General features: G+C 39.2%; 3 protein-coding genes across 4 annotated transcripts; 1 reads left to right on the top strand and 2 right to left on the bottom strand.

Moving 5' to 3' along the window:
* Positions 1 to 619: 619 nt before the first annotated feature.
* them4 (thioesterase superfamily member 4) lies at positions 620 to 6,780 on the bottom strand. The gene is made up of 6 exons (XM_071529268.1): positions 6,353 to 6,780; positions 4,175 to 4,364; positions 3,238 to 3,400; positions 2,698 to 2,808; positions 1,816 to 1,940; positions 620 to 1,689 (listed from the first exon to the last, which is right to left on the bottom strand). Exons 1-6 carry the CDS (start codon positions 6,500 to 6,502, stop codon positions 1,646 to 1,648), a joined length of 783 nt encoding a protein of 260 aa, XP_071385369.1. The 5' UTR covers positions 6,503 to 6,780; the 3' UTR covers positions 620 to 1,645.
* A 4,449-nt stretch (positions 6,781 to 11,229) lies between these two features.
* Positions 11,230 to 13,775, bottom strand: LOC139652245 (putative uncharacterized protein MYH16). The gene is made up of 4 exons (XM_071529251.1): positions 13,299 to 13,775; positions 12,935 to 12,989; positions 12,483 to 12,600; positions 11,230 to 12,231 (listed from the first exon to the last, which is right to left on the bottom strand). Exons 1-4 carry the CDS (start codon positions 13,593 to 13,595, stop codon positions 12,198 to 12,200), a joined length of 504 nt encoding a protein of 167 aa, XP_071385352.1. The 5' UTR covers positions 13,596 to 13,775; the 3' UTR covers positions 11,230 to 12,197.
* A 451-nt stretch (positions 13,776 to 14,226) lies between these two features.
* Positions 14,227 to 20,243, top strand: LOC139652232 (small ribosomal subunit protein bS16). Of its 2 annotated transcripts, XM_071529232.1 has the most exons (6): positions 14,227 to 14,813; positions 15,754 to 15,808; positions 16,044 to 16,158; positions 16,273 to 16,510; positions 16,541 to 16,559; positions 19,673 to 20,243. In XM_071529232.1, exons 1-5 carry the CDS (start codon positions 14,520 to 14,522, stop codon positions 16,556 to 16,558), a joined length of 720 nt encoding a protein of 239 aa, XP_071385333.1. In that variant the 5' UTR covers positions 14,227 to 14,519; the 3' UTR covers position 16,559; positions 19,673 to 20,243. The 2 variants fall into 2 exon arrangements, with proteins under 2 accessions (XP_071385333.1, XP_071385332.1); XM_071529231.1 differs by having other exon boundaries at positions 14,234 to 14,813; positions 16,273 to 16,559.
* The last annotated feature ends 1,134 nt before the right edge of the window (positions 20,244 to 21,377 follow it).

Below are 21,377 nucleotides of genomic sequence, written 5' to 3'. Positions count from 1 at the left end.
GCACAACTGTTTCAGTGTGAAACCGAAGCATGCTGATACCATCCAATACCCTCAGTAGGTCCAGTATGTGTGTAACAGAGTACTTGCAATAAAATAATCTGTATGCTAGCCTGTATGTTAGTCCTGTGCAGGTCGTTTTCAGGTGTCTCTAACAAGAGCTCCGTGGTCTGCAGCAGCTGCCAGAGCAGTACAGATCTCTGTGATGTGGACAGTGTGAATTATTGTTACAGTAACAATGTGGCACACATCAGTCATTTCTGACTGAAAGGAACTTGTTCAATGTGTGAGTGACTGAGAGAAAACTACCAAGACACCACCATGATAACTATCACCATGATTACTTGGGGTTCAAAACCCTTTATGTTTGTCAAAAATTATTAGTGCGCCAAAAAAATGAATGTCTCCATTTTGAATTTCAGTGAGCACTGTAACACTTGACATACCCATTGAGTGCAAGTCCACACCTCATATTCAAATATAACCACATCCACCACATGGTGGGGCAATAGTAACAACCCACACTTCAAAATCAAAACTGAGAGGTTTAAGCTAAAGGGTGCAACTCAGGCTTGTTGGCTGAAATGAAACAAAAGCTTTTATATTCTGAAACTTAGCCTTCTTTATTTTCAAAACTAAATATGAACCTTCCTCCAAGTGCATAAATCCCAAACAGACCAAAAATAGTTTACGATAGCCTGGGATTCTCTTCAGCAAATGTATTAAAAACCTTGTTTATCCAAGTTGATCACAGCGTGCCAAATCCATGACAGTCTGACTTATTATAATACCAAATATTTAAATATTAGCGTCTGTTCAATCAAATCTTCTGACATTTACCACACATGCTCTTGGTTACATTGGCAGTCAAGCTACAAAGTTTGGTCATGAGTGATTGTTAATGGCATATATCTAGCTTTTAATTCAAATGCTTTAAAATACATATAGAAAATTGGGTGCATTTGGCAGGAACAATCTAAGGAACATGCTGTATTTACAAACTTATATATACTGTAAATGAACCGGAGGGAGAACAAACCATTGGATTTTGAACATATGGGCAACATATGGGTAACAAATCTAACGATCCAATCTATTTGCAAAAGATGATGAGAAGCATAAAACTTAGTATGTTCACAAATGAAAAAGACACCATCATTGATTCTCTGTTTCAAACAATATCAGCTGTTGGCAAACAGATAAAGATATGCTGCATGTGATTTTTACAATACCCTTAGGCACGGCTTTATTAGAGGAAACAAAACATTCACATAAGTTATGAGCAGTAATGTCACCCCCAAAGGCCCCAATATTACATAGTATCATCAATACTGTTAAAAATACAATAACTTCAACATATAATTAAAAAAACTTCAAATATGAGAGATTTCTATCTGCCATTGTTGATGTGTGTGTAGCACTGAGGAGAGGTAGCCAAGTAAAACTATTTCCATGAAACAGCACTCTATGTTAGAAAGTGCAGTTAAAAAACTGTCAGACAGGAATTGCTTCATAACAAATCTTGCAAATAAGACACAAAATATAAAAAAAAAATTCTCCAAAGCAACAACACACTCACATGCACACTCATTATGGCCTCAGCTTGCTGACACTGGGTGTTTGGGCAGAGGAGGCTGGTGCACGTGTATCACACTCCCAGTAAGTGGCTGACAGTGATTGACAGGAACAGTCCTGAACGAGAGGCGTGAAAGAGAACAGGACAGTGAGAAGACAGAATATAGAATAGCAGCGGTGCAATGAAGCATACGTGACTAACAACATGTTGCATGTGAGTGTAAGTGTTCATGTAATTGTCACCTGTTGCTTCTGTATGTAGTTTGGAGCCATCTGTGTTGGTCACTTTACATGAAATAAATGTTTTTCTGCCTTCCTTCTTATCCAGAGAGGATTCCAGCAACACTGTGCTTCCTAACGGGATGGGGCTTGGGACAAGAGAGAGAGCATGTTGGGGCAATATTGACCATGAATGAAAATAATACTCATATAGCATGTACACAAGTTCCTCTGTGCTAGTCCACCACTTCACAGTACACTTAATAAATGGAGTTATCAAACCAACACATTGAGCGCTGTGCCATGACTGTGCTGCCCCAGCAGTATAGTCACAAGACTATAGTAAGACAACAAGGTAAGTACATCATGGACTACAGTGTACAGTGTGTGCATTTTAGGCGCTCAGGGGGTATGAATGAGTGGAGTGAGTTAAACCATGTTCAAAACAAAAAGAGAACACCTGTTAACACCAAAGTGCTGCGGTAGCCCAGTGTTGTTCTGACTAAGAGAATCGGTGAACAAAATTCAGGCGTTGACTTGGCCACTACATTTAGAAAATCACCAAGCTACTTCCTGGTATGTGGATGTTCAGAGCACCAGCCTCCAGTTGGTAGATGCCTGCTTGCCTTCTACCATACTGCCTGGTGCAAAAAGAGCACATTCCCTAATCCAGGGCTCATTTTTCCAGAAAATAACGTAACAATGATTAGAATCAGCAGAATATCTTAAAGCATTGCTTCATTTTTGACCTTCATAATACTCACAACCCATTCTGAAAATAGAGGTTTAGAGAACTGACTGCAACTGACACATGCTATAATGGCACCATGAAACTTGTTCTTGTGCACCATTGGGGTAAAACAATTTTTTGTTACACTTGTGTAATAAAAACAAATTCTTCTTTACCTGCGGTAGTTAATGTTGAGGTTGGCAGTCATGACAGGTCCAGAGAGGTAGGTAGCATGGGTCCCCGTCACAGCATCAATCATAGTGGCTATCGCCCCCCCATGGACGTGCCTGGAAAAACACACACTTCTCTGTTAGACCAGGGCTCCCACACTCACTCACACAGCAAATATAAGGACTTTTCAGTGACTTTAACGGCCTTGTTTAGTGAAATTCAGGGACAGAGAGAGGTCCAGACAGTTGAGGTATACTGGGCAATTTGGGTACTATGTTTAATAAATAAATAAATAACTTTCAACGCCTTAATCATTTTCCAAAACTTTTCCAAAGCCCTTATTTTATTTTTCTTAAAATCCACAAACTTTCAAGGATTTTCAAGGCCTGTGGGAACCCTGTTAGACTGAGACTTCAGAGATATATCGGTCTGGGTTATGTTCATATTTTCAGTACCTGCAGTGAATTATAGTGAAATTGAAGCAGAATCCATTAACAAGAGAGATTAACAGAGATATTTACACACAACATACACACTTATCTCACCCTGGCGGCCCCTCCAGTAGGTGCCCAGCCTGGAAAACACACACACACTTCTGTTCTTCTTTGTTGATAAATGCGGCATACTCAAACGCTGCCCCCGGCGCTCTGATGTTCCGAGTAAAGAGTCGAGCTTTTGACTGGATTATTTTACTCAGATACACTCCACCTGAGGGACAAACAGACAAGAGATGGGGGTTACCTGAGCAGCCCAGGTAATAAACATAATAAATATAGCTGCAAGCAGCAATTGTAGGGGTTCAAGCTTTTATCTTAAGCAGATTTGGGAAATATTAAGGTTTCGTTAATGAATGGTAAAACTATAAAAATGCTGCAATCTAGATGGTAGATAGTGTCTCATCCAATATGCTATGCAGAATTTAACAGTGTCTCTGACTGGTCCAGAGGACGAATTGCTCCCCACTACACAACAAAATCACAAACTGAGAGCATCCCAGCCAAGATTTGTACCAGTAACCTGGAACTCAACCCGTTTAGCCACACAGCTGGACAAACACCACAAGCAGATATCAGTATCTGGTGACATAGATTGGTTGAACATACTGTATATAACAAATTTTATGAGGATAGGACGAGTTATGACAATTTTCCTTCATCAGTTAATAGTGGCAGGTTATTTATCCGATCAGGTGTTAATAGTATGTTTGTGTATCTATGTCTCTTAAATCTGCGTGCCACTTTCAGTGTCAACAGGTCAAAAATTTACAAAAAAACTGAAATGTTGTGGTACTGTGGTATATTTGTGGACCCGATATAGCTGTATATGTGTGTCCCTTGAACCTTACCCCAAAGGCTACATTTCCATTTCTCCCCTTGCTCTATTTCAAAAACAAACACACGCACTGGCACACACACACACATCCATGGGCACACATCACATTCACAAACTGTACTTGAAAAGACAGGGGACCAGACCATTTACCTTTAGCGTACTTGAGCGAGCGGTTGTAACTTGGCACTCTTCTCCACGGCCCTCTCTGTTTCTCTCCTCCCTCTGTCTCCACCTCACACTGGCTGTTGTAATGCTCGTACAGCCGCGTCATCTCCGAGCCCCATGAGGAGTTAGGCACGCTGAAGTCCCGAGGCGTGGAGGAGAAGGGCCATGGCAACGCCTGCTGGACAGATAGATGCATTACACCCTTATTCTGTTACATTACCTGGGTCCAGCCCAATTTATAGCTGTGCAAGAGTTGAGCAAAGTTAGTGGTAGCACAACATGTTGAGAGAGGACATTCTATATACTTAAAAAAATATTTTAGTTAAACTTACATGCCAATAAGTGGTTACTGAAAGGAATTGAGAGGAAGGAATTTGTCATTAAAATGACAAAAGGTTGCTGTAGACAATGAGGAATAAATAGGAAAAAATTCTAGTCTAGTCTAGTCTAGTGTACCATTTGAATAAATAAATGAATAAAATAAATAGCTTGATACCCACCTACCTACCTCGCTAACTACCTATATACATGGTTTGAAATTAACTTTTTGGGTCTCTAGTACGGCTGCCCCAGCCAATGTGATGGGTGCGGTACTTACATACTGTACCTGGCTGACGCGCCAATTTGTCACCAATTTGGCTGCTCCTTATCGGAGAAACAGTTAAGCCTGTATATAATTACGCTCTTGCTTTGATTCCTGGGTTTGAACATTGTCTGTTATAAAATAAGTCGCCATTATGTCTCGTTGTGTTGTATGTGATTATTACCTGCCTCAAACAATGTTTCATTGCCTTGCTCTCCAAAGCCACACCCTGCATCAACATGTCTCCTGATGAACATGTTGATGCAGTAATCAATAATCTTGGTAATACTGGCATTTCGGATGTTTGACTTGTTTGCTAGGAAGGGTTGTTTGCTGGTGCGTTGGTTTGAAACTGCAGGTCACAACAGGTGTCCTGTATAATTCAGTGTATATTTCTCCCTCATGGGACAAAAGGGGGTTTGTTGATCCAAACCTCTAAATATACTGTATGTATTATTGTTGCTTTAGCTTATATGCTGTATTCCTCTGTATTCCTATGTTGTACATGTCCATTCAGTAATTTCCCATTGTCCACTAACTAACTACTACTACTACTAACTACCTTTAGCCGACTTTCTTATCAGTATCTTCCCATGGACTTGTTTATTACGCTGTATAAATTACCTTGCTGTATCTTCTTCAGTTGGTTCAGCCTACTCAGACTGACTTCTCTCTCTCTGTATGCTGCACCCAAACTTGTGTTGAATAAAGACTTTGCTAAACAACAACGAACCACAGCGAGGCTCTTTTCCTCAACAGTACTCCTCCAAATAATCCTTCTACTCCTCTTTCTACTCCTCCAACTACTCAACACAGTGCCCCCTAGAAACCACCTAGTAACCACCTTGTAAGCACATAGTAACTAGATTTAGAAAAGTTAGGTGGTTATTGCTGCCCTTTGGTGCTAATATGGCAGTTATAGCTGAGTAGTTTATGTTGCTGTCTTTCTTGTGGATTTGATAACAGCCCTGAATGGTTGTTTTTCCACATGCTGATCAAGGTGCTTCATTTAATTGCTTTTAGCCTCTGCTACTTTTACAGATACATTCCCCTGAAATACAATTTGACTATTCATGCATTGACTACACATTAAAGGTATAGGTTTACTCCATTGACAAAATCTTACTATTTTTACTTTTCTGCTTCAATTCCAAGTTTTATGCTCCTGTGGTTTTTTTTTAAAATCATAATTCGCCTAGAAACATATTGCTAAATCAAAACTTCCTGTTGCCTTCAGCTAGCCCTTCTTTTTTTTCTAGTTTCTATATGTCTATGTCCACACCAGAGCTAGTCCAAAACCCTTTTCCATAATAATGTGGCAATGACGATTCTATTCTAATTATATTCTATTTATTGCTGCCATCTTCTATTTCTATTCTCTGTGGAAAATTACAGAACAACACAGCATTACAAGTGAGAAATATCTAGAAGGAAAAAAGAATGAAGCCACTGAGTTCAAAAGGCACAAAAAACTAAACCATATTTCAAAAAACAACAACAACAAACAACACACCAACCAGCTGTTTTCAGGTACTTATATAAAAGCATAGTAATTTCTTCTACCATACAGGTTCACCTACCACCATGGTCCGTGTAAAGCTGGTGCTGAATGGTAAGCAGGTTACAGGATGGTGGTGTAGAGCCCATTTAGCAGGGAGTGGATGGATGCTCATGAAGCCTGTGGATATCCTGCCGAGGCTCCTTGCCATCTGTACACTGTTTCTAATCATGATGAGGATGCTGGAAAAACCTTATTATAATACCGCTACCTATGACAGATAGCTGATGCTAACAGCAATGTATTGAGCCGGTTGCCTAACACACCTCCTTTGCTAACACTGTAACATAAATATAACTCGTAGCCTACCAGCTCCCAGTGAATATTCAGCTGCCTCCTAAATTAATCATGTTTAAGAAATACTTATGGACAACTAACTATCTCTGTGAAACAAACAGTCTGCGAGACACTGTCATGTTGACGCCGCTTGCTTTCTTTCGCCTGTGAATGACTTTCATGTAGCTGCTTATGTCATCTGCCGCTGTCAACTTCCTGCACGCGGAATTACAACGACGTCATTCAGATCATGTGATTCGACGTTTGCATTGTCATTGGCTGTGAGGAAGAGCAATTTCCTGTTACGTCGGTTTCCATGCTAACGGTCTTACAAATTGGCCACAAGAGGGCCAAGTTTTATATCCATAAATGTAAGGTGTTGAAAACTAAACCCTTTTTCTCTACCTTTAAAAAAGAAGCAGAGTCCTATATTAGAACATTATCTACCTCATGCAATAGTAAAGCTGTGAAAACTTTAAGTTTGTGCTCCAAATTTAACATCTTAATATAATTTGTACTGCACTATTTTCATTTTGTATCTTTTTGTGTCAAACTGTTCTGTTACTCCATTTATGCTTTTGGATAACTTTGTATATCTGATCCTGATGATAGAAATAAAAAAAATAAAAAAAATAAAAAAAATTGGCCACAAGAGGCTCTTTTTTTTTTTCTCTTTCTTTATTGTACACAAGTTCATATACAAAGGTACAAACAGATACATAGACAATAGAGACAAAGATAAAAAATAATAACAAACAAAAAACACATTTTACAATGCCAGAGTTTATGTTATATCCACCATATTCTATTCGCTTAATAACTTTAAGGTCTTAATAGCTTTTTTGTTTTTAACATTAGATAAAATGGTGCTATATTGTTTAAATTAATTAATAAAGTGCAGGAAAGTTGGCTTGGTTCCTGACCATTTTTTTCTTATGAATATGGAATTTTCCAAAAATAATAAATAGTTGCATGATATACAGCATGTTATTTCCAATCTTATCTTGACTAAAATATAGAATTACATCAAACATATCTATTTCAAAATTCATCTTAAGTTTCTTTTTTAGAAACTTGGTCACATCAATCCAGAACATTCTTGTATATATACAGTGGAAAAAATAGATGGGAAATACTCTCTTTTTCTAGTCCACAAAAATCACATTTATAATCAATATCCAGTTTGAATCTTTCTAACACATGTTTAACCAGATAAATTCTATGCAATATCTTGAAAGACACTTCCTTAAACTTGTTATTGATACAGTATTTATCACAAATTTTCCATGCTTTTTGCCACAAGAGGCTCTGTCAACCTGTTGTCAACCAATGTGACGTCACATGACTGAAGTTGATGCTATATTTGACCTAGCTGCTCATGTAAAAAGCCTTGTCTGTTTTTTGTTGTTGTTTATTTGTTTTCCCCTCTTAGATCCTACTTTGATGTTGTACAACTGTATGTTATATGTATTTCTGTATATCGTTATCTGAAATAAAGACTGTGATTTACAAAGAGGCTCTGTCTTGTTATGCTATTTTTGAACACATTTCTTCAACTTTTCTTAACTCCAGTGTTTAATGTAATCCATTAGAACTGATCACTCAGTTCACTTGTAGTATCAGCAAGATGTTTGGTAGTAAGAAAAGACGAGGATAAAGGTGGGGAAGGCACAGTGACATTTTGTTTCTCTTATTAACTTTAGCTGGCTTCTTCATGTAGCCTATAGAGACTGGTGTAGGCTTCCAAGCTCACTCTTAACTCACTAATATTTATTATAATATTTTCATAGAAAGATGAAGAGGTGATAAGACAGCTGGAAAGGTGAGCCCTATTAGATTTTAGGCCTGCTTATCCCCGGTCCTGCACTAGGGGGAGCTAGAGGAGCATGCCACAGCATAGTTTACATTGGCTAGCCTCAGGTGCTTATTTTCTCTCCAGCCTATCCAATGACATTCAGCCCAAATATAATGTGACATAAATTTGTTAACAAAAGTTAGATTTCGTTGCAGCTTTCAATAACAGAAATGAAGTAAGAGGCCTTGCCAATATCATGTTGTTTTAGATCTGGGTATTTGGGTGCCAAAACCACCTCTTTTCAGAACACTGATACTGAGTTTAAAGTATAGTATGTTGGATATGTCCCTGCAGTATGAAAAGCAGCACAGCAGGCTCAAACAGAGTGCATTTATCAATACACAGCATCTGATGCCACTATCCCTTGTGCCATAATCCAAGATAAGCATTCATATAGAAGCCCAATTCAGAGTTTAACAGAATGATGTGCTACCATGCAAATGAGTACAGGCAATGCCGTCATAAATCAACAGGACCAGACAGGAGAAGACAGGCAGCAACATTCACTAGCCCCCCCCCCCCCCCCCCCCCCATAAAGATTACACACTATCACAGACCAGATGCCATGGGGCAATATTGGAATATTGTGCCATTAGCAAATATGAGCTTCCATCTTAATTTGCCATTTTGTGATATTATATTTGGGAATATGTCTGTGTGTCTGTGTCAGTAAACACTACCCAGATAATTATTTTAAGAGGGTTTTATTCAAACTTACATTTTGTCAACAGCAGTAACTGATGATCACATGGGTGCTATGTTGACAAAGCATAAGGAAGTACTGGTCATGTAAACTTCATGGCTGCATGACTTTGGTTGATTTGGTTAAACCAAATGTTCCTGGGACGAGGCCTCAGAGATGAAACACATTATGTCCTGGCCTGATTATTGTTAATTCCTCCAGAGCGATGGTGCAGGGAGTGCTGTGCTACAGAATGCAGATTCACTGGTTCAACCAGGGCCGATATTTTTACCTCTGCCAAGGAGGTTATGTTTTCGGTGCCGTTTGTTTGTTTGTTTTGTCTGTTTGTTTGTCTTTTAGCAGGATTACGGAAAAACTACTGGCCCAATTTTCATGAAACATCGTGGAAGGGTGTAGCATGGGCCAAGGAAGAACCCATTAAATTTTGGAACGGATCCGGATACCTAAAGGTGCAAATAAAGTAACCTGAACCTGAAGCAATATAGTGTGTGCTTGAGCAGACTGTGTGTCTGTGAATGTGTTTAACATGTTACACTCGTTCCTCGTTGTTCTTTTCCACAGATGCACAAATCTCCTTGTCTCTATCCAGAATCTGTTGTTTTAAATGCTGAATCTCCTCCTCAGCCTTTGTTTTTGCTTCTTCGTATTCAGGTGGGAATAAGGGAATGGACAGAGAGTATGATAAGTAGAGAAACAAAGTGTTGCTCTCAAGAGAGTAAGAGTTCTTATTTCAAATTTTTCCACTTCCAATTATTTTTATTTCCAATTATTTTTCAAGCATTCCCTAGTATCAATAAAATAACATCATCATAAATATGAGTGTTGAACCTGCCCACAGCCATGCAGATTATGTTATCTACAGTACAAGCAGTTTGTTGTGTTTATTCTGAAGGCATGCAAGCTTTTGAATGAGTCTCGTTGTCACACAGCTGCTGGCAGCCAAGACAGGAGACTGTAGAGGTTCATGTGTGCTAACCTAATTATTATAGACTAGTTCAATGATTCATTATTATTGATTCATTAATAGATACATATAATAAACATTTTGGAAAGTGATTAATTAAATTCACATTAAAATAATGCAATTTAAAGTGTTACTAAAAATAGTAACAAAATGCTAATTAAATGTGTCAATTAATGTTTTATTATTCTGTCTCTAAATGATGAATGAAGTACAGAATTTATGAATGGATCTGTAAAAGGCAGAATAATTCAATGGAATTATTAATTGGCACATTTAATTACCATTTTATTACTTTTTTTTTTTTAGTAACCTTTACTCGAAGCAGCAGATGGATTGGATTTACCATTAGGATAAAGTCTAACCATAGGTAAAAGTCTCACCCATCGGTATCCTGGTTGCAAAGGTAATGATTTGCATGGCTGTGTGCCGGTGTGTGTGTGTGTGTGTGGAAGAGAGAGCGACAGACAGCGACCGTGAGAAACAGAGAGACTGTTTGCTCTTTAGGTGTTACCAGTCCGGCTTCTCTGCAGCCCACAGTCAGACTCCTTTCTCAGAATGAAAAACCCATGCTAGACCCATGCTGCTGTCAGAACAGGCTGTTGCTCTAGTTGTTAGTAGTTTCTTTTTTGTACTATCATTCATTTCTGTTTATGTGAATAGGGGACTGTGGGAAATAATGGAACAAGTCTGAAGGGTTTGTGTGTATGTGTGTGCATGCGCATATTGTCACCATTTAGTATGTTGGCATAAATAATAGTCATATTTCCATAATAGAGACGAGTAAGGTAGTTAATCAGAGCAGAGATCTAACAAATGTCTAGTGAAGAAGTAATATGACATGATACAAAATACCATGACAACACTACTGCTTTGTCATTTGCTTTTTTGGCTTGAGAACAAAATAAGTTGCAATGCAGGTTGCTTGCTCCTGGCACTGTCCTCCATGTTGAGCTTGAGCTTGTTCCTAAACAAAGTCAGATTTGAAATCCAGAAATCAAATTTTCTGGCAAAGTAATAGTGGAGTCACTAGTATTGATAAACAATTCATTTTATGTAATGAGACAGTGAAATTCTTACTTATTGCACCTTTAACAACTATGGGTATTTCACATTTCCATCTTAATTTGCCATTTTGTGATATGTTTGGGAAAGTGTCTGTGTGTCTATGTCAGTAAACACCAGCCAGATTTTAAGGGAGGGTTTTATTCAACTGACCTTTTTTCAACAATAGACAAAGTATAAAAACAATCATTGGTGATAACATTACCATATGGAAATACTGAGCATGTAAACTACATGGCTCAATGAATTAGGTTGATTTGGTTAAACAAAATATCCCTCAGAGATAACACACATGAACATGTCCTCTCCTGATTATTGGTAATCAGTAGGGCTGGGTATCGGTACTCGATAACCTTTAAGGTATCGACCAAAATAACCCAGTACCAAGTAGTATCGAAACTTCTCCAGTCAAACGATACCTGCATTCAAACAAATGACTATTTGTATGGTTTTGCTCGCAGCCAATCACCGCAAGCGTTCTTCGATTTAATGCGACGTGTGATTGGCCCACTACCGCAGCAGCTACAACCCATACAGTCTGTGGTGGTGAAGTCGAGCGCGGTGTATGTGATGGAGTTGGCAGTTCAGCATGCCGAGATGCCACCAAAACATAAAAAAAGGTATCGAATGAAGTACTCTATTGGTATCGGTATCACTTTAAGGGTACTGGTATTGGTACTGGTATTGTAATTTTTTAAACGATACCCAGCCCTAGTAATCAGCCATGTCTTCTGAACCATCATTAGCAGACAGGCAACCAAACCATTCATATTCCTCCAGCATGTTGGTCCAGGGAGTGCTACAGAATGCAGATTCCCTGGTTCAACCAGATAAATACCTCTACGTTTTTTTACTCCTAATAAAAAGACAGAACAATAGTCACATTGATGGTTAAAAGAGGGACTGCCTTCTGAAATGTGTTTATCTGCCAGCCCATTATTAAAATGAGACGCTGTGTGTCCCTGTGCACACGCCATGCACGCCATGAGTTCACGTTGAATTCGACTTCAGTTTGTGCCTTCAGAAATTCCACACAGCGTCCTGCAAAATAGTAAAGAAAAGAAAAATCAATGTTTAGTTTAGTGAGCAGACATGATGACATGATAGGGTTGTCTTTGTGTCTGTGTTACAGTCTTTGTGTCTGTCTTACAGTGTCTGTCTCTGCTCTGTAATGCAGTGCTCTCCCCCTGAAACCGTGAGGCCTGTTCTTCTCCTCTCTGCTCTACCTGCCCGACCACATACTTGTCTTCTGGGACTGTGCGGGGTTTGTGTGAACGTGTTTAATATCTTACCGTCCTTCCTCTTTGGTTTGATCCACAAATGCACAAATGGCCTTGTCTCTATTCAGGATCTGCTGTTTTAAGGTCTGAATGTCCTCCTGGGCCTTCTTTTTTGCTTCTTCGTGGTCAGCTGGGGACAAAGGTATGGACAGAGTTTGGTAAGGCGCGAGACAAGTGTTACCCTCAAGGTGTGCACATCAGCAACTGAAACCTATTGGACAGTCTGCATGGGTTAGTAGGTCATACATATAATAATCAAGTTACGTTCTAACTTTAACGTTAGAATCAAATATGGGATGGCTATTCAAGGAATTTTGGTAGGCTATTTGATTTCTTCAGTGGCCTGTGGGTGGTGCAAGATTAGCAGGTTAGGATTTGAGCAAGGTGTGCAGATCTGCAACTGAAACTCAGGGCGGTCTGTCTCCGGAGCTTTCACTAGAAGAGAAATAAAAAAGCTGCCTTACCTTTGAGTTTAGTAATGCTCTCTGCCACTTCTGTCTTCTTCTTCTCAGCCTCTGCCTATAATGTGGGGAGAGGTGAGAGAGTTTCTCATTTGTGAGGTAGATGGATGCATGAGGAGAGAGTAGGACTATTGTACTGACACTTAGATTAAACATGTAAATGTGGTTAAACAAGGAGGTATACAGCATCTTCAATATAGCTTCAAAGAGAATTACAGTCTCCAAAATTGATCCTGACACACTGAGTTCATAAGATCAACAATACACTGCAACATGTACACTATGCCCTTAAGTGATTCTAGTCTGTAAATATTTAACATATTATGACTGTAAGAAATACAACAGTGAACACTTGTGTCTCCCACACCTTCTCTGTGTTACAGGTCTCCGCATTTTTACCCGCGTCTGCTACGCCTTTCAAAGTCTCTTCCTTCTTCTTTGACAGTTCATCCCTCTTGGTGTTAAGGGGTGTCAGATCGCTCTTCAGGGTCTGGATCTTGATTTTCATTTCAACGATGGCCTCCTCTTTCCTCTTGACCTCAGCAGAGCTCTGCACCATGCTGGTCTTCAAACTGCGCAGGTTCAACTCCTGCCGCACGGCCTGGAATATCATCACAACCATCACAGTCACACTCAGGACGGCCAGAGCGGGCACAACCTTCATCTTGGTCGAGGCGAGGATGAGAAGAAAGAAGAGAAAAGGGCCAAGCAGCTGTGATTTCCCCTGATGCAGAATTCCTCTTGACAGCTGCTGTTCACTTATTAACCATTCCGGTCACGGTGTCTCTCCGGTCACGCGTGTGTGTCCGAGTGCGAAAGATTCTCCTTCCCTCGCAGTGTCAGCTTGGTTATTCTAACCTGCTCCACCTGCTGAACCAGATGCTTGGGTGTGGCTGACATTAAACCCACTTCCTTGTGTTTCTCTCCGGCTCACTCTCTCCGACACACACCCATACAAACACCATGAAAATTACGCTTGACCGGATTTACTGGATTTGCATGATGATCTTATCTCCTCCCTTGCATGTCTATTATAATTATTATATTGAAAAGAAATACAGGGATATTCATGGTATCATGGTATTTGATTTGTTCAGTGGCCAGATGTCACAGGACATGACAGGTGTCAACAGCTCCATGTCCCCTTTCTTTCAATAGCCCTATATAAAGACTAATTAAACATATATCTACAGTCAGTTTTGAAATATTTAGGTTAGGAGCTGAGCAGGGTGTGTAGGACATGACAGGTGTCAACACTCCTTATCCTGTACTCTTACCTGTCCGCTCTCTCTCAAGAAGTCAGGAAGGGGCGTGTTTTTGAAGCCCGGTGTCTTGACAGACCGAGAGTTGCGCTGGCCAGCCCCAACATACATTAATTCAATTTTAATCGGCGCGGGTGATTGAATTAGGCTAACCACAACTTTGTTTTAATTCAGCAAACGAAGAGAGGCATAACCAGGGGCAAAGTAATTCTGTCTGAGGATTTGCTGAATTAGACAGGTGGTGCAGTGACTCCCTCTGGTATCAGGTAGAATAAAATCCATCAACAAGAACAATACTTAACGCTTACAGACACATCCTGTGCAGCATGAAGGTGAACTTCTTGCTGACGTTATCAGTGTTACTGACTGTCACTTTGCTGGGGCTTGTCAAACTGCGGCACAAGGAGCAAGAACGAGAAGAGAAACGGTACAGGTTCCAGGATATCAAACTGCGAGTGACTCGGGATGTGGTGGGAGAGTACCAGGCGGAGGTGGCAGCGGTTCAGAACCAGGTGGACAAGACCACGGCGGAGGTGAAGACGCTTGAAGACGAAGTGGTCAAACTGCAGACCACAGAAACCCAGAAGAGAGGCGATACGGAAGCCTGCCTGGCAACCAAGGTGGGGATTAAGAAAGATGACAGTAGTATGAAACCTGTATGTTAGAAAGATGCCTACATTTGGTATCGAAACTATCCTGACGGAAAAAAGCTAATCCTTTTAAAGGATGCTATAGACTATAAACTACAAATGGCTTCAGGATTATTATAGGTATCTTATGGGGAAAAAAATACCAAAGTCACTATATGTGTGTATATATATATATATGTATATACACATATGTACACACACACACACACACACACACACACACACACACACACACACACACACACACACACACATACACATATATATAACCTTCCTTATGCGTACTATGGGCGCACTAAAACTGTAATAGTTATTTTTAGTTAGGAATTTTACATCAGTTTGGTAATACTATGATGTACATCTTGGAGATCTACTGTAGGCTATGTAAGCCTAAAAAGGTGCTCTATTTCACCATTAAAGAGGTGAGTGGACTGAGTTTAAGTGGGTTTGACCTCCACTACACTACCGACTGCTCTCAGCCATGCAGTTAATTGTATCTACACCTGGTTTGTTCTTTTTATCCTTAAGGGATGCTCAGTGAGACTTCTGTTGAAGAAAGTAAAAATGTCTCTCCACCTCTGTCTGGGTCACACAGCCACCTACTGGCAGCTCCTAACCAAGACTGCGGGACCACTCAAACTCTTGACTAATTTAGCAGGTTATAGTAGGCTATTCTCAAGACTTAGGCACATGTCTGCAGAAGTCTTGGTCGTACTTAAAAGTAGGATGAAATTCACAAATTTGCAGATGAAACTGGTTGAAGCAGGCATGTTTATACACGGGAAGGAATTCCGCTTCCACAATGCTAAAACTGTATTGTGAATGTCATGTATTGTAATGTAATGCAATCCATTGGTCTTTAGTAACAAATACAGGTTTGAGTTGTTGTGATCCGCCTTTCCACCCACAGAAACACATGAATGACGAGCTGGCATTAGAAGAATCACAACGCAGTGACGTCAAATGTAAGTGCTGTATTGTTTTTTGATTCTTAAACTTGTCGTGTTTCGTTTAGCTGAGAGATAATGGCAAGAGACAAAGCGACATATTAACATTTAGTTGTTCTCCCTCTCACACCCAGCACATGTACTGTATCGGATACATTTATCATCTGGCTGAAGAATTGAAAGTCCTTACCTTGCCTTTAATATGTAAAACATTGCAAACTCCTCATGTGATGTCACTCTCATATACCTGCAGCTGAATCTGAGAAGCAGAAGACCAGCTGGGAAGCAGAAGTGGCATCTCTGAAGCAGCAAATAGCACAGCGGAGCAAAGTGTGTGACTTTGTGAACAAAGATTCAGCAACAGCTAGGTATGGTAACTATTATGCTGGAGCCTCTCTTAAATTCCCGAAGAGTGCACTTGTTCAATTCACAATGATTTCTGTTCTTTTACTAAATTAAACATTTTTAACTGTCTCTCAAAGGAAGTTGTGCGGTGGTGAAGTGAAGGAGGCCCCTAAACCAGTGGAACCCAAAGCAGAGGCCCCTAAACCAGTGGAACCCAAAGCAGAGGCCCCTAAACCAGTGGAACCCAAAGCAGAGGCCCCTAAACAAGAGGAACCCAAAGCAGAGGCCCCTAAACAAGAGGAACCCAAAGCAGAGGCCCCTAAACAAGACAAACCCAAAGCAGAGGCCCCTAAACAAGAAGAAGCTAAGGCAGAGGCCCCTAAACAAGAAGAAGCTAAGGCAGAGGCCCCTAAACAGAGATGAGGTATTACAAGATCTGTTTTGTTAAAGGAAACATTTGTGATAAGCTGCGACCAGATGGGTGCAGGTTGCTGTATTGGGGCCGTTGTGCCAAGTGGTAGCCTAAAGTTGACCAACACTTGTTCAGATTGTGCAGTCACTGATAACAATCTTCATGAATAGGCCTAATCAGTGATCTGTTATCTAGGCTTATTCTTGAGTGTGTGCAACGTCAATCAATTGTTATCAAACTAACGATATAATAATATATATAATAAATATATATATTTAGGTGTGGGGTGTAACTTTTTCTCAGTATCTTGGTGGAAAATGCTGTTTTATATTAATATTCTATAATGTTTTACACATAGAACACGTAAGATTGATGTGTGAACTTTTCGGGCAGCGCTAGTGGTTCACACATGACATGACAGTCCTGGATAGGTGAGGTGAGGCTGGATGTTGCGTTTAGGGTGCGTGACAGGGGACGGCACTTTTTATTCTTTGAGAAAAATGTAGGAGCTCCATCCTCTTCTCAGATGGATAGTAGCTACCTTGTCGCGAAGAAGAAATCACTATTAACTAATAAATGAGGCAGGTTGAGGAAACGTTGATACAACAAAAAAGTAACAACACTTACACAATTACAAACAAAAAAACTGTATTGAATATCACATATTAATGATATACTGTATAACAGTGTAAGTGTATCCGAGGGTGGATTTTTCCTTTAAAATGTGTGTCAAAAAAGGGGAGAGAGTGAGTGAGGGGAGGGAGTAGTAGTGGAGAGTGGAGATAATCGCATTTACTAACTGTAACTACTCTATTGTGCTTGTACTTTATAAGAGTATTATCCATTTGAAGGACTTTGTAATTGCAACTACAAAGGAAATGTGTGTGTTAGAGAAATATCTTACTTTTCTACATGAAACAACATTCTACAACAGAATTCTGAGTTCTGAGAATTGTCAGGACTTTGACTTTTTTCTCAGAATTCTGAGATTGATCTCAGAACTAAAAAATAAATTTTTCACATGTGGCCCTAATCATCTTCTGTAACTTTGCATGGAAAATGTGATGACTTAATGAAAATATCAGCCCTGGGTCCAGTAGCATGTGCTAATTAAATCCCTGAAATTAGTTTTGTGTCGTCGGCTGCAGATCCTTCGTGTGAACGCGATAACTTGAACAGTTTTTATAAGAATCTTTTCAAATTTGGTATGGACATTGATGACCCCTAGAGGAAGAACTCTATTGATTTTGATGTGTTTATGGTTATAATAACTATTATTAATTAACAGATTAAATTCATTTCCATGATATTTGGACCCATATCTCACCAATGGTGCATTATATTGTATTGAAATTTGTCAAGAGACTTGTTCAGGCAATTATTGAGATTTATATTAAGTTTTCAATTTCTGTCATTATTATTAATTAATTAATTAATTAATTTTTGTACTGGTACTTTTTTTTAAAATTATTATTATTGTTTTTCTATTTGGGCTCAATTACCATTGAGATGGTAGATGCTAAAGCCATGAAACTTTGCACCATGGTGTAGTGTGGCTTCAATTAGACTCACAAGAAATATGACCCCAATTGGCCTGATGGTGGCACTATAATTAAAGGTCAAAAAATGAAAAGTTTAAAGTGCTGTATCTCCCACACCGTTTGTCCGATTTACATGAAACTTGGTACACATGTCCACCTAACTGTAAATTTTTTTAGATATTTTGAATTCACATTTTTAACATCTCCTCCTACACAGTTGACCAATTACCACCAAAATCGGTCAGTAGCATCTATGGTCCTACACTCTTTAAATTTTGCTTATAGATTGTTGATATCTACTGTAGTTTTCAAGATATTAACTTTTAAAGTTGTGAAGGAGGCGTGGCCTATAAGCTAAATTGTTATAACTTAGTGATAGACTGTCCAATCATCATGAAACCTGGGCAACATGTTCACATATAATGTAGAATGAACATGTGTGCAAAGCCATTCAAATATATATAAATAGGGGGCGCCACAAAGGCCAGAAAACAGTATCTCCTAATCCAATTAGTGAAATTACGCGAAATTCGGTCCACATGCTCTAGGACCATGTCCTAGTCGAAATCTGAAGTTTGGTCGTCATTAGTGAAAGTGGGCAATCATGTTCCAACCTTTATGTGAAATATGCACACCAATTTCCATACAGATCTGACCAGATTTTGCCCAACAGCAGCATTTTGAGTGTACAGCTAAACACAGTAAAGCCAATATAAAGTTGGATATTGACAACGTTTAACTTGCTATTACATTCTTCATCAGAACTTGATAGCTTTAGGACTGAAGGCTCAACAGCCTAATATGACAAAACTGACATGCAAACTGACATTCCACGTTTCAGCTCTGGCTGCTGTACTGGCATGAACCTAGCCATTGCCGTTAGTGGCTATATTTAATTAATTAAATGTATTATTGAGTGTTAAAAACATAGTTAAGGTACATTGATTTAATGGGGCCTTTGAGGATTGGGGAATTTCAGGGATTTACCCTTGCTGTCCCCGACAGCATAGCCTAGTTATTATTTGCATTTGTTCTTATCTACTTAAAGCACCAGATGGATGGGGTTCACCACATCAGGACAATAAGGATAGTGTAAAATAAGTGTGCTTGCACATGTGCACATAACCATGCATACACATAGACAGCTAAGTGCTATGTAAGTTTAGTCTTGTCTGTCTTTCAGTATTCGTCACTGTCCTGTTATTTCAGGATGATAGTCATCACCATCAGTATGTTTGAATGTACAGCGCAGAATCTACACAATAGATAGGGTGTGTGACTTAACCGCCACTGGGTTGTGAAATACTTACCCACTAACTAACCTGCATCCTGGTTGCATAGATAATGATTAATGTGTGTGTGTGTGTGTGAGAGAGAGAGAGAGAGAGGGAGACAGAGAGAGAGAGAGAGAGAGAGAGAGAGAGACAGAGACAGAGACAGAGACAGAGACAGAGAGATTGCTTTTTTTTATATATTTATGATCAGACTCCTTTCTCTGGGCTTCAGAACAGGCTATTCCTCCTCATTGCTACATTAAATGATTTTTGTTTTCATGCTGTCATTAATTTCTCTTTTTGTTAATAGGGGACTATGGGAAATGCAGGAACAACTGAACCAGGAAGAGAGAGAAAAAAGAGGCAAGAAGGCAAAAACGACAACATTTTCTAGGGTGATTTTTGTTTTCACTTTAATTTAATTATCTTAACTTGTGCACTTGTACCACTGCTTCCTTTGTTTTTAAGAACCCTTGCTGAAGTACATTAGGCTTTACACTGTTGCCCTTTATTTTTGGTTGAATTCTTTTGTCTGTTAGATAACTTCTGTCCCTCGAACACAGAAACACAGAGATGGGTATTGAATAATCGTTGTTAACCTTGTCTGTGCGTCTCTATAGTGACCCTCCCTCAGGGTTTGTGTGAGTGTGTGTGTGTGGTGTGTGTATGTGTCTGTCTGTGTGTGTCTGTGTGTGTGCGCATACACATCACCAGCATTGGCCAATCAGAGAGCCCAAAGCCTATGTCTGTCACTCCCTATAAACCTCACTCTGTTACCCCAGTGAAGCTCTGGCCCTACAGTATGTCGCTGACCAATCCTAGTGCTCCATTAAAACCTAATGCTATATCTGTTTAAATGTGAGTCTGTAATAAAATTTTCTACCCGAGTTGTTTCTGAGTGTGTGTGATTTTATTTTTAAACTGCATCAGGAAAGACAACAAGATTTTAATTCATACAGAACAATTTAGAAAAAAACATTTATTGAACTGTTACACATGTTTCAATTAGAGGCTAATGGTTAGCCTCATAGCTTAATAATGTTATGTTTCTTATGGACAATTCAGAATTTTAAACTTTAATCTAGATTGGAGCAATAAACTGAGATTTCAGTCAGAGCATGGCATAAACTTGGGAAAATGATGGGATTCAAAACTCCTGGGAATGACTGATTGGCTTTTGTTATTGCTGTACAGTACATCTCCATAGGTTTTAAATCTATTACATTAGAACATATCTAATGCTGCATCTTGACAAGCAGTTGGGTTTCAAAATAAGTAAAAAATTATTGATGTGTCAACTGAATGTAGATTCAAACCATCCAAAGAACTGGATGAATTCATACTCAGTGACTGTGTGTACAGGCAGGTTGCAACTAGATTATCAACAGAACCAAACTGAAAACAACTTTGACTGTTGAATTGGATTAACTCCTAATATGTGATAGGAAAACCACAAGGACTTTGAAGTCCTAACCGGATCAGGGCCAGATACTCTAGTTCACTTGAGGTGTTGAAATCATACTTTTATTTGGACTAAGAGTAAACAAGCCCTATGAATTAATTAAGATGCATATAAACATAATATTTGGTCAAAGGATTAAAAAGTATATTTACCCTGTTTACCCAATTACTGTTGAGAAGCCCTGTGCAGTTTCCCTCTGCTCATTAAATCCAATCTCTCCATCTTCACTGACTGATATGATAATGAAAATGAAACCCTCAACCTGTCCTTTAGATATTCTTCCTGTAAAATTTCTAAAGGACATTTTTATTACAGTTTCCCCCTCTATTCTGCAAATTTTAAACTGCTCTCTGTTGACAGGTTTTGTTCCTGAATTTTTTAAAACTGCTCTTGTTCAAAGCCGTCTCTTGATTCTTCTGATCTTAACAATTTTAGGACTATTTCTAAGCTCCCATTTTTAGCTGAGGTTTTAGAAAAGGTTGTAGCAGATCAACTGCTTGCTTTTATTCATGAAAATAATATTTTTGAGAAATTCCAATCTGGTTTTAGAAAA

This window comes from Centroberyx affinis, unplaced genomic scaffold, assembly GCF_046629955.1.
Source record: "Centroberyx affinis isolate AG114_WGS23_722 - 3 ecotype Tasmania unplaced genomic scaffold, CSIRO-AGI_Caff_v1 ptg001775l_1, whole genome shotgun sequence".
In the NCBI taxonomy this organism is placed as follows: Eukaryota; Metazoa; Chordata; class Actinopteri; order Beryciformes; family Berycidae; genus Centroberyx; species Centroberyx affinis.
The sequence above is the reverse complement of the archived record's forward strand: the minus strand, read 5'-3'. Positions and strand labels throughout refer to the sequence as shown.

What these genes read in the sequence shown, in the direction of transcription:
- them4 (XM_071529268.1), bottom strand. Translation starts at nt 6,502, where the DNA reads ATGATTAGAAACAGTGTACAGATGGCAAGGAGCCTCGGCAGGATATCC. An exon ending in CTCAACATTAACTACCGCAG is followed by an intron (nt 1,941 to 2,697) that starts GTAAAGAAGAAT and finishes TCTTGTCCCAAG; the next exon opens with CCCCATCCCGTTAGGAAGCA. An exon ending in ACTACATACAGAAGCAACAG is followed by an intron (nt 1,690 to 1,815) that starts GTGACAATTACA and finishes CCTCTCGTTCAG; the next exon opens with GACTGTTCCTGTCAATCACT.
- LOC139652245 (XM_071529251.1), bottom strand. Translation starts at nt 13,595, where the DNA reads ATGAAGGTTGTGCCCGCTCTGGCCGTCCTGAGTGTGACTGTGATGGTT. An exon ending in AGACCTGTAACACAGAGAAG is followed by an intron (nt 12,990 to 13,298) that starts GTGTGGGAGACA and finishes CCCACATTATAG; the next exon opens with GCAGAGGCTGAGAAGAAGAA. An exon ending in CAAACCAAAGAGGAAGGACG is followed by an intron (nt 12,232 to 12,482) that starts GTAAGATATTAA and finishes ACTATTTTGCAG; the next exon opens with GACGCTGTGTGGAATTTCTG.
- LOC139652232 (XM_071529231.1), top strand. Translation starts at nt 14,520, where the DNA reads ATGAAGGTGAACTTCTTGCTGACGTTATCAGTGTTACTGACTGTCACT. An exon ending in ACAACGCAGTGACGTCAAAT is followed by an intron (nt 15,809 to 16,043) that starts GTAAGTGCTGTA and finishes ATATACCTGCAG; the next exon opens with CTGAATCTGAGAAGCAGAAG. An exon ending in AAAGATTCAGCAACAGCTAG is followed by an intron (nt 16,159 to 16,272) that starts GTATGGTAACTA and finishes TGTCTCTCAAAG; the next exon opens with GAAGTTGTGCGGTGGTGAAG.